Source organism: Nesoenas mayeri (assembly GCF_963082525.1).
Source record: "Nesoenas mayeri genome assembly, chromosome: 2".
Taxonomy (NCBI): domain Eukaryota; kingdom Metazoa; phylum Chordata; class Aves; order Columbiformes; family Columbidae; genus Nesoenas; species Nesoenas mayeri.
Window position 1 is genome coordinate 88,083,001 of NC_137543.1, and position 12,199 is coordinate 88,095,199.

A 12,199-nucleotide genomic window follows, 5' to 3' on the forward strand; every position below is an offset into this window, starting at 1 on the left:
TCCAGCTGTCAGCGACTGCAAACCAAACAGCTCCTCTCCCACTGTCAGTTTTAGCTCTAGGCCAGTTATTAAAATTAAACAGTTTCATTTGCAAGAATGATGTGTTTATGTTTGCACTGGGGGAGAGAAGGGAGCAGACAGGGGAAAAAGAGAGCAAGTTTTCTAAAACAAACCCTAAGTCCGTTTACACAGCCTAACAGCAGGTCAGTGCTGCCTCTTCCTTCAGCCCATTAAACTGCCACGGAAGTCCCAGCCTGCAGGATGTGCCACCGTGCCCCGAGCATCCTTCTCACTGGGCTGGGGAAAATAAAATAATAATAATTTAAAAAAAGGGTAAAAAATTCCAATTGCTCACAAGATAAATGCACTATTCCCTGTGAAATTATCAACTTCAACAGATAAGAAGAATGTACGAAGAGATGCCTTAACGGGTTTCCCCACCACTCGTGCCACCCAGGCTGGAGAGCAGACGGGGGAACCTCCCCTCTCATGGTGCTGCCAGAGGGATGCTGGCAGCATCCCAGGCCAGGTTCCCCTTCAAGCAAGGATGCCCAAGGAAGCTGAGGAGCACTCTCGAGGCAAAACCCACGGCAGCTTCGCTCCAGTTTTTCACCACTGCACAGACATGCCCAACTATCCACTAAAACCAAGGCTTTGTACGATGCTTTACAGATCCTTCTTTGGGTCTGCCCACATGCACACTGCTATGTGAGGCTGGATACCGCCGGTTTTAGCATCCGTACTGGAAAAAAACAGCTATTGACTCCAAGCTGGCAAGAATTTCACACATTCAGTCCAGAGCCAAATACGCAAAATTTCTGCTGCAGGAATTCTTTGCAGACAGCCGTGAGCTACTGCAGAAGCCTGAAGAGACTCCAGGCCAGCTCATTTGCTTGCAGTCTTGATTGCCACCTGACATTTCCAGCGACTGGTTTTATCTCCTGCCCGGCTGGTACACCCGACCACTGCACTCCAACCCCACACAGAGGAAAGCCTTTCCCTCACCCAGGCTTCATGGCAGCACGGCTATTTATTGTAGATTTGGGCAACGGAGAAAGGAATAGGTCAAGCTGGAACCTGAAAATAATATGGGCATTAGGCCTCCTTCTCGGTTATATTCAGGACCTTTCCCATCCAGCAGCAGACTGGGGATTAGATATTTAGACAGCGTGATTTACTGTGATTTGCCAGATGACTTCAGGACTTCAGGAGAGGGGCTCTGGATATGTCTAACAGCAACTAAAATTTGCAGATACTTGGAGCACGATGCACGATTTGCTTCTATTACAAACAAGGGAGTTCTTACTTCAGGTTTTTTAATGTAATTTTTTACTTGAGCTGTGTGTACGTTCTTGAGAAGTTCAACAGCTTTTACTAATCTAAAACACTGACCATCTTGTTCTGCTAAAGGAAATGCCAACTCACCTACTACTGTGTTTGGATTTGTCATTGAATTATTGTTAATTTTTTCTTTAGAAAAAAAATTCGAAATAGGGTCCTCTACTACATTTTATAATACATGGTCTGAACATGTGATTAATATTCTTAAGAAAGTAGTTATTTTCTTTAGAGACAAAGCTGGCAATTGTTATTCCATCACAAAGACACGCTACCGGACTTTCCTGTACTGCAGAGGGAGGTATTTCACTGGCCTCCTGTCCACGGTCCCATCCAGACTTTCCAGTGACTCAGGACAGTGTTCCAGAGCACACAACAGGAATTTTGTCTCCTAAGCCTCCGATCCAAAATGTAGTAAAAACTAACTTCAACCTTATGGTCAAACCCCAAGACTTGATTAATGCCCTTTTTTTTTTCCTTATGTTTTAAAACTGGGGGGCTTTGCCTGTATCTCAACACTTAAAGAAGCTTGTGAATGGAAGCAAAAGAATACATGTGCATGTAATACAGCTTATCGCTCCTTCCCCTGAAGTGCTACAGACAGCTTTTACATACAGTGGGAATAGCAAAGGAAAGACAATTTCCTTCATGAAATGCCCCATTAACTGTTTTGATACATAAAGAAAAACACTAACGTTGTCAGTTGTCATTTCTAACATTGCTCACCCTGTTCCTAAATAAAAACTAGAAATAAAGACCTACAACCGATCTCTTTAATCTGTTTCCATCACAAACATTGCTAAACACATTCGAACAGTGGAGCTGAAAAAGTTGAAGCCTAATTTCCATTTAGCTTTTTCTTTCTTCTACCTCCCCTCTCCACTCAAATCTCACCCCCAGGTAGTTTCACAGTCTGACTCACTTCACTCTTTCCCAGGCGAGAGAGCTCCAGCAATGACAAAATGTAGTGCTACAGATTTGAATTTTATTCTAAGCCCCAAATCACCATGACGGACATTTTGTTCAATATTGTACCTTGCATGACTTTTTTTCCAATTAAAAAAACATCAGCCCAATTCACAATAGCGTGGTGGGCAATAATACATTTCCCAGAGCTACTGTGATATATAGCTAGCAAGAATACCCATTTCATAGCTGGGTTAACTGAAAAAGAGAGATATTAATGATTTGCCCCATATCCTATCAGGTACAGAGTACCAGAGCCAAGAAGAGGAAGTTAAGTTTTGACTCTCAGTTGCTTTCTCAAACAAGTGCACAACAGCCTCCACTATGTGGGAAAAATGGGGCCTTTTCTTTTTAATTGTTGCTGGGCCACATACATAAATTACTCGCTGAAGTACCCCAAAATCCATGGAGCTGCCTTTTCAGTCCACAAAATGGAATCATCCTTTTTATGCTCCAATAAAATAAAATAGCAATAAAATGATGTATGCACTGAAGGATGCTGACTTTCTTTTAATGAGTTCTGAATGTGGCAATTCATAACAGATCTTCAGTCAGCAGAGGAGTAAATTCCATGGTGTGAGTGCTCTGAATGACACAACAAGCACATTTACAATTATCTTCACTTTTACATGACAAATGCGTAAGTAAGAAGTTTTCCCTGGCTGGATGAGACCAGCAGAGCATCTATCCCAATATCCCCAGTTACTGACCAGCAGCAGGTGCTCTGGGGGAGAAGCAATGTAATAGATAATTTCAAAATAGCATTCCCCAGAGAAAGGTCTACCCTCAGCACCTGGTGATCTCATTTCAGCAGCTGATGTTAAATTTACCTCCTGTTTCACCAAGTGTATGACTGCCCTCCCAAGCAATTTTATTCAAACTTAAGTATAGTATAGATGTTTTCCTTACCCTTATAAATATCTAAACCTTTCCTGAATGCAACTTAGTACTCCCACTCACAGCTCTCCCACAAAAACAGCTCCCAAAGGTTAATCATGCATTGCAGGAAAGGCTTTTTTTCTCTATTAGTTGAAAACCTGCACCTTTTTTATTTGATCTTATTTTTCTTGCCGCATATACAAAGTAAACAAAACTACAATTGTCCAATTAAGTGCCTCTTCCTGTTCCTATTGAAGTCAATGGCAACACCTTCTAAGATCAGGTTTGTTTTCTTATTCATTAACTGTAAAATCCAGAAACCCGCAAGGAACCTTCCAGTGAGAGGGTTTAGCAAAATCTATCAATATACAATAACTACGACAGCAAACTAACATTAAAATAAAATAACAGAAAATAAATTCCAGACTTTTAGATGCATTTGGAGAAGTTACCTGGCTTCAAAGTCTTTCAGGAGCCAAAAAGAAAGAAAAACTACAAAAGAAAAAAAAAAACCCATCAGATTGTTAATGAGACTGAAAGCCAGAGTAAAATAAAAATCTCTCAAATCTGTCATCAGCATTCCTATTTGCCAAGAAGGCCTGGATGTTATCCTGCTGGGGAAGAGAAGATTTATGGCACCGCACACCTTCATCCATCCTATTATTATATATGAAATGGAAAATAAAACAAGCCGGTACTGCCCTCAGAAATAATCAGTGTTTTGCTGCCACCGAGTAACAAGTGTTATTATTCCTAAATCAGCAGGTACGGGAGCAGCCACGAGGTGCTCATAAATAAATTCTTTTTTTAAAAAGCCAACAAAGCAAACAGGGCTGGGCTCCATCCTCCCAAGGGCGTGAATGGAAATAAAAGAGGCCAGGGGGGAGGTGGGAAGGGCCCGACGCGGCACACACGGCGGCCGATGGCCGGGCAGCAGTGCCCAGGACTGCATCCGGCATTCAGCACCCAGTGCCAACAGCGGTGATGGGCAGGGACGGTCAGAAAGGCCTGCAGAAAGCCAGGGACTGTCAGCCTTCTATGAAGTGGAAAGACAAAACTGGTGAAGCACCAGGCACCTGTCCAATACACAAGCGTGTGCCCCATGGCAGCGGGGAGTGTGCCTGGCCAGCTCACCCCTGCCCAGCCACACCCCTCACCATAACCCGTCACAATAGCCAAAAACAACAACAAAAAATCACTTTGTCACAGGAGATTTGTTATTTAATCACACCTTTCCCACCACTTTTAGCTCCAGCTGTAGACTGCCAAGGCTGCTGACCCAGTTTACAGCTGCCCTGACCCCAGGACAGGAGCAAATGCCGGGGTAGGGCTGCGGTGCTAAAACGCCGTGGGCCAGCCTGGCGAGGTGGCTGTGGAGCAAGAGGGAAAACAAGGACACAGCAAGATTGCTGGCAGCTCACATTAGCAAGCAGAGCTGTGTAGGCAGAGCCGCCACTTCAGCCTGTCCTGCCCCCAGCCCCAGGCCCAGCATCCCTCCATGGCGACGGCGGAGCACAAGGCTGGCTCGTCACTGAGCCATGGACAAACCATCCCGTGAGACCAAAACCCCAACAGAGGTTTCGAAGCAACACCTGAGTGTGCTCCTGTTTCCGCATCCACCTCCCTCTACTATCCCAGGCCAAGCTCACTGAAAGATGAACCCCTCACCAAGGATGTTTGTATGGGGCACAAGGGCTTAATGTTTGCTGGTGATGCACTATGAAGTTCCCCTGCTGCCTTAGGAAGCCCGGACCCTGGTATCTGGCCGCTGAGAAAACGTTTCTGCTCTACATGCAATTTCACACATCATTGCATAGGTCTTGTGATTCTCCTGTTAGAGCCGTGCTTTGCCATCGGAGAAATGCTTGTGCCTTGGCAGAAAAATTCAACTGGATTTTCTTCATGGATTACTGACTCCAAATTTCAAGCTACATACGTGAAAAACTAAGCTACTTACTGCCCAGGAGAGCTAATGCAGCAGCTTGAGAGAGGCCTATGTTAATGCAGGCACAGAACTAACTTACTTCTCAATATTGAAAGTAAAGTAAAACTTTTTAATAGGATTGCTGTTTGAACTTTATGGTTCTTTTCAAGATCAAGGCAAATGACATCACCTCCATAACCAAGACCCCTGGTTCTGAAATTTTAAAGGTCACGGTCAATACATTTCTTAAAAAAAAAGAGAGACTTCTGAGAAAATATGCATCCTAACATTGCAAGTTACAGAGAAAGCTATTATAAATGTAAGGGACTAGAGAACCACAACCATTTTCTCTTTCTGCCCTAGCTCCTCTGCTCCTTGCCTCGGCACAGATCCTCCGCAGAATGAATTACTCGCTCTTCAGCAACAGCAAAAAGAAAAATATTTTGATAATATTTTGAGAATTCGATTATAAACCCACAAAGCCACAAAAACTGGCGAAGGACCTAGAAGGTGTAACACTTGAAACTGCCAATTCATTTATTTAACTGAGTGGATTTCAGACTGTTTCCTTTCACCAGTCAAACAGTGACTTGGGGTTAGCCCCGCTGGGGATTGAGTCGTTACAAGGCCGCATGTCGCTGGCAAAAAAAACCTCAAAGAGCCTCTGCTCCAGCACGGGGCATCCGACTCTGAGCAAGGCACCGTCCCACGCCAGATTGAGAGGCTTTTGCTCGGGACTTGCGAGAGAAGCAATGCGCTGCACGGGGGAGGCCTGGCTGAGCTGCTGGGAGAGCAGCTCCAGAGCCTGAGAGCGATGAGATTTCAGTGTGTCATCCCTCGCCTTCATGAGGGGGCCATGGACCACCACGGGGCATGGCAAGTGGAGAGTTCCATATTTCCTTTCCAAGGCGTGCGACCAAGCAAAGAGAATTAATGATTTACTAGGGGAAAAAAAAAAAAAAAGAAAAAAAGGAAGCTCAGTGATTAGGGCAGTCAACCCAGGAGAAGGGAAAACTGGGGTCTAGTTGCTAGTCCAAGAAGCGCTTATGCATTTGGCTGTAGACAGCCACTTGCAAAAACACATTGACAGTGAATTAGACACCCCAGCTCTTCCTCCTCTGCCAAATGAAGTCTCATCCCGGCAGAAGGAGGAGCCCTGTTGCCAAAGGGAAAGACACCTTGGCAAAACCAGCAGCCATCTGGTAGGCAAAGCCTCTTGAGATGTTGGAGATGTGAGTGTAAACCCCACCTTGGGCCAGAGGTGTCATAGGCAAATCTTCCTTTACCTCAGGAGAGCGATTTAACCAAGGATCTACCAGGAAAAGCAGAGGCTTCTCCCTGGCTGTGTTCGCACATGAGGATGGCACTTGAGTGACAATGGCCAGGCCAAAGGATGCCTGCTGGCTTCAGGACAGAGAATGCCTTGGGAACAGTGTCTCCTGTCAAGCAGGTCCCCTCTCTCAAGGCTGGAGCAGCTCCTGGCTGATTTGGGCGAGGAACAGCAGGAAGCCAGGGATTTCTGCCACTGTTCTGGCCAGGCAGGCACTCAGAGGATGCAAGTGCTTATATTCCACCTAAGGTCCACTTCAGACATCTAAATCCTTCCCCAGATCTGGCCTTAACTCTTGAACCAAAGAAAGAACTGCAATAAAAGAATTGGATGAAAGCACACGACTAAAGCATTCCTGGTTCACATGTAAATATTGTCATTTAAAATGATGCTTTCTTGGCTGAATTTTCAGCACGACGCTACTTCTCTCACCTGGGTTTCTTTACATTCTTTACATCAAAAACGTACTTGTCTACATATATATGATGGTGCCTGTGTCTCCCTCTATAGTTCTCATGCTCTTGTTTTTTCTTGAAAAGCTTGGGGAGAAAAGCCTTATGTTGGACTAAAAGCACCCAGAGCTGAGCACGGCTCCCACATACATTAGGTTGTGTGCCCAAAGAGAGAACCCATCACTGCAAGATAAACACAGTTATTTTCCCCACATCAGCTGCACCACATTCAGTGTTCCCCATGTCAAAGTCAAAAGTCACCAAGTGCAATGACCCACTGCCAAGCCAGTCTTTCTGCAGCTCAAACATCAGGCTCTAAAAAAATTAAATAAAGCCAGTAAATTGTCAATTGGAAAGCATATATTATCACAAGTACCACAAAATTGCAGAGATGAGCTGGGTCTCCTCTTATTTCTTTTGTAATGCAATTAAGATGTTATCAGGGCAAAGTACAATATTGTGGTAACCTGGCCTGTGTGAAAATCTTTGAAAGCTGCATTTATTTGCCACCAGAACCACAAGCTAATAATACAGCCTCTGTGCAGGCAGGCCTCATCTGTTGCTTTTTCTGAGTTTCGAACAAACCCATGACACTGTGTATTGTAAGGGTATTAACAATCCCAGACACCATTATCAGCGATGTTCAGTGCCTAAAATTTATACTCCACCAGCTATATCCCCTTTGAATCTGCCTTCCTTCATTTTAGTTGCATTACAAAGAATTCATGTCCTGAAAATACACTGTCAATTATAGAACTGATATAAACCAAAGAGATAAATAGGAAAAGACATGTCAACTCACTTCAGACCTGAGTGTAAGACCTAGGCCCATACAACAGACTCAAAGCAGCTGCTGTTCAACTTACTCACTGTATAACATACTCTTGCGACTAAATCCAGTGCTCTCTTCTCTACTCCTACAAAGCCTCTAATAAACTTATCACTCCACAACATACCGTGGAGCTACAACACAGAAGAGGAGAAGGCTACAACAGCCAGCAATCCTGCTTGTTGCAGCAGCCTGCTTGATGAGGAGATCTTGCACGTAGTTGTGCTGAGGTCCTACAAAGTGTCAGGACCCATAAGGTGATCTTTGGAAGAAACATTTATGATGCTTTAATAAGGTTCATACATTGAGTATGGTGCAACTGCCAAGCTGAAGTTCAAGCGCATATATTAAAGCATCCTCTTCCACTGATGGATCCTGAGAGCTAGAAAAAGAAAACAAGAAAAATCTACGACCCCACTCCATCCTTGATTTCTTCTGTCTGAAGAGAGGATCCAAAGAGCTGTGTTTGTAACTTCATGTTAGCCTTTTGCTCTTTGTAACCAGCCAGAAGGTTTTGCCTGTGTTTAATAATCCCACAGCTCAAAGGTACCAGCCATTTACCAGACAGACAGGCAAAAGGAACCTTTGAGTAGTATCTGGCACATCGTCTTCCATGTGTACATTACAAATAACACGCAGCAGTAAATGGCATCACATGCATCCAAACTCTGGAGCTTTTGTTTATAGCAAACCCCAATAAACAACTAAACAGCTATCGATAAGAAGCATCTTTTCCTTTTAAAGGCAGTCAGTGTTTATAGTCCGAGTTTCTTGTATTTCTAACCATTGAGAAACAGCTCCAGCACTTGCCTCATCTGGCCAGTCACACCTGGTAACACCTGTCTTTTCACATTCTAGGTTTTATTCATTACTCACGTTTCTCTTTACACAATACACCCGCAGGACAATACATCTCCAGCACGCTTACGGATTTGATCCAAAGCTCACTGGAGTCAACAGAATGACTTCACTGGCTCTGGAGCGAACTGAGGGCCCCAGCTCCGCAAACGGGCTTCCAGCCTGAGAAGGGACTTACGCACAAGTTAGGCATCCCAGCCCAGAAGTGCAATCGCAAAATCCCTAACTAACCCTTTAGCTGCTTGTCTTCTAACCAGCCAAGGTCTCCAAAAGCCTCAAGTGTTTGCAGATGTTGTTTTGTTTTGTTTTTCCACAGTTATCTGTTTCATTAAAAGAAAAAACAACACACCGATAAACCCTCTGTAGTGATCCCTGAAACAGGGGATAGGTCTCCCTCTCCCAAGGGTGGTCCCAACCACTAAGCACTGGAGTCATTTTGTGTGTGCGTGTGTCTGTGTGTATACATGTGTGTCTGTATATGTATGAATATTTGTATATACATATGTATATACGTATATAAACACACAGACACACGCACACACACACACATTTTTTGCTCCCCCTTCTGGCCCCACGAATCTTGAATTTTTTTTCTTCCTGAGGGAAACAGAGGAAAGCAGGAGAATGATCCTGTCTCCAACAAGACTTGTAGCCAGGGACCTGCAGCAATCCTCTAGGAGGTGAACAATGTGGATTACTGCTGAGAAACAGACCCCAAAGCCTTACTCTCTCTTTTACGGCAGCACGTAGATGTCCTCTGGATCCCTGGACATGTATACCCTTTAGCCAGGTGGATTCAGCAGCAGGAAGGCAACATCTTCACTTTTTAACAGAGATGGTCAATGTGGGTGTTAGGCACATCACTGAGCCTAACACTGACTTAGCAAGAGACCAAATGCTGAGAACTTAATGTGTTAATGCTTCACAAACATGTGGCTTGCAAAAGATGTTAACTGAGAAACATATATTGTACTTCACATTTGTTTACACACGCCTCTTAAAGGTGTGCTGTGTAGCTGAGCCAGCTCTCTGAGTGCATTTCACAGGGGACTGGACCCGAAATAGCTGGTCTCCTACCTAGCAGACCTCCATTTCCAGGTGACTTACGCCAGCTCTCAGCCCACATGTAAAGTTTCTTCTTCGGTGTAACTCTTGCTGTTTCTTCCTCCAATGCATTAACATCATAAGCTTTACACGTGCCACAGGTTTGGTTTGTGGGAGAGCAGCTGGGAACACATTTTGTTACAGTATATCAATTAATACAGGAAAAAGGGGAAAGAGGTACCCTTTCAATTCAAATGAAGTTATTTATTTTTTGCGGGAGAGACAAAAAGTAAAAGGCTTTTGATCGACTACCAGTGTAAAAGCTGACCATTTTCCACAAGTGGAAATCTTCCCTGTCTGGATGACACTGAAGCCAGCCCCGACCAGAGAGGATCGCTACCCCAGAAACACCCACTGGATCACAACAAATACTCATTTTCCAGAACACTCCCACAGGCACAGCTCCTGGCACCTTTGTTTCATCTTGAGACAAAGACAGATTTTTCACACTAGACAGATTCTATACTGTAAAACCCCGTTGCCAACGCAGCTGTAGACACTGGTACTGATGGACACCTGCCCGCCCGTAGCACTGTGATCCCGTGTTTGTCATGTGCTCGCCTGGTGCGTCACCCCTAAAGGGCAGGGATGCCTGCACACACACACACACATGCGCACACACACATGGTCCCTTCTGTGACCTGCCTACACGGGCGCCTCTGCTGCCCCTTTCCACCCCACTGCAGGACCTCCTTGCCTTGGCCAGGGCTGGTGCTGCCAGCAGGCAAGGGTGGACCAGGGTAGGAGAGCAGAGACTGCTGCTGAAGAGGCTGCTGTGCTCATCCTTCTCATTCCTGAGCTGTACCTGCTCCCCTCATCCCAAACCACTCCACTGTAATCCCACAACGAGGTGAAACTCAACAGCTGATGAAAGGCCTATGAGCTTTGACACACACCAGTGCAGAGGCCTCCCAGTCAGAACTTTTGCTCCCCAGAACGCGAGTGCAACCCCCTTGAGGAACTGCCGACCCCAGAGCCCCACTGGCCATGAGCCAGAGCCAGGAGAGGGAACGAGCAATCGGGGGACGTACCCAGCCTCCGTTGTCCTGGATCCAGTTGTGCAGGTGCCGGTTCAGGTACTCAGTCATCCAGGCGGCGATGCTGTCCACGAGGGGAGACATCTCCCGGTTGACGCTCTCCACGCACATCACACCACCAAACTCGAAGAAGGCCACGATCCTGCCCCAGTTAACCCCGTCTCGGAAGAGCTCCTCCACCACCGCCACGAAGCGGCCCCTGGCCGTGAAGGGCGTCAGGTGCAGCTGGCCAGACATTTGGGCAAAGTCCCTCTGGTAGCGGCGGGAGAACTCGTCCCCTGCCTGGCGCAGGGTGAGGTGGACGACCTGGGGCGCGGGGCGCAGCCCCTCGGCCGGGGGCGCGTGGCTAGCAGCAGCCGAGCCGGGGGGCTCGGGGTGCGGAGACACCAGCCCAGTGTGATCAGAGGAAGTCCCAGCAGCAGCAGCAGCAGCAGCAGGAGAAAGACCCGGAGGCAGGGGAGCCCTGTCCTCGCCGGCAGCCCAGTCGTATCCCCTCTGCGAGAGTTTATAGTGGATGTACTTCAGCACTATCTCCCGGTTATCGTAGCCTCTTCTCCCCGGGTGAGCCATTATTCCCAAGAGGAAGCAGCAAGAGGGAGAGAGGAAGAAGAGGAGTAGGATGAACCCAAAAAAGTAAAGCAGCCAATAATAATAAAATTAATAACACAAAAAATTATAATCCAGTTACTGTATCGGGCACGGTTTCATTCATGGTGGTGTGGGGGAGTTCTCAGGGTCTCGGAGGTACTTTTGTCTTCTCAGTGTTTCCTCCTCAGTTTGAGATGCACGGTATAAATAGGGATTAAAATGCTGTAAATACTTTACTTCCAGGTGCACATTTATTACTTATTATAAATTTACTTTAGGACCATTTCCTCCTCGGTGTTGAAATATATCTTAAAAAACATTATACCGATTCAAAATCAGGTGCATTTTCCCTTAGGTGCTGAACTACCACGGACATGAAGGAGCGGACGAACGCACACTGTAAAAACTGCAATTCAATACGATTTGCTAAAAAGCCTTGGATGAACGTTAATCCAACGCACTTTAAACTAGAAACCTCAACACTGTTGGGTTTTTTTTTTTGTTTTTTTTGGTTAAGTTACACAAACTAAATTTCCTCTGTAAAGTACTTACTTGGACTATAAATATGTTCCTCTGTCAAGTTTCCTCTAAAAAAAAAAATAGCAACAACAAAACCCAAACATCACAAGTCTTCAGAAACGTTAAGTTCTGGCTGCTTTGATGCTTCAAGTCACCAAGGGGATGGGAAAGGGACAAAAAAAAAATCTCTCTACGATTTCAAATGCTTTTTCCCAGACTCCTGTTTAACAGACATCTCCAAAGATGTGTCAAAGCTCACTCAGAAAATCCCGCCTCGCAGCCCGGTAAGGCGAACAACCCCAAAGAGACGGAAAATCCTGGAGACCAGATGAACCACATTTGAATCCAAGCTCTCGCAGAAGTGTTCCGTTTTGC

At 45.6% G+C, this 12,199-nt stretch overlaps 1 protein-coding gene across 2 annotated transcripts in view; it reads right to left on the reverse strand.

Moving 5' to 3' along the window:
* Positions 1–11,287, reverse strand: part of BCL2 (BCL2 apoptosis regulator) — a gene marked incomplete at both ends in the record, with an annotated part of 89,869 nt that extends 78,582 nt beyond the window's left edge. Inside the window, one exon of one of the 2 annotated variants that reach the window (XM_080340064.1) lies at positions 10,712–11,287. In XM_080340064.1, the coding sequence (XP_080196190.1) occupies positions 10,712–11,287 (576 nt within the window). Of the gene's footprint in view, positions 1–10,662 lie in introns of both variants that reach the window. The other variant, XM_080340063.1, reaches the window with a different exon arrangement.
* Positions 11,288–12,199: the final 912 nt, after the last annotated feature.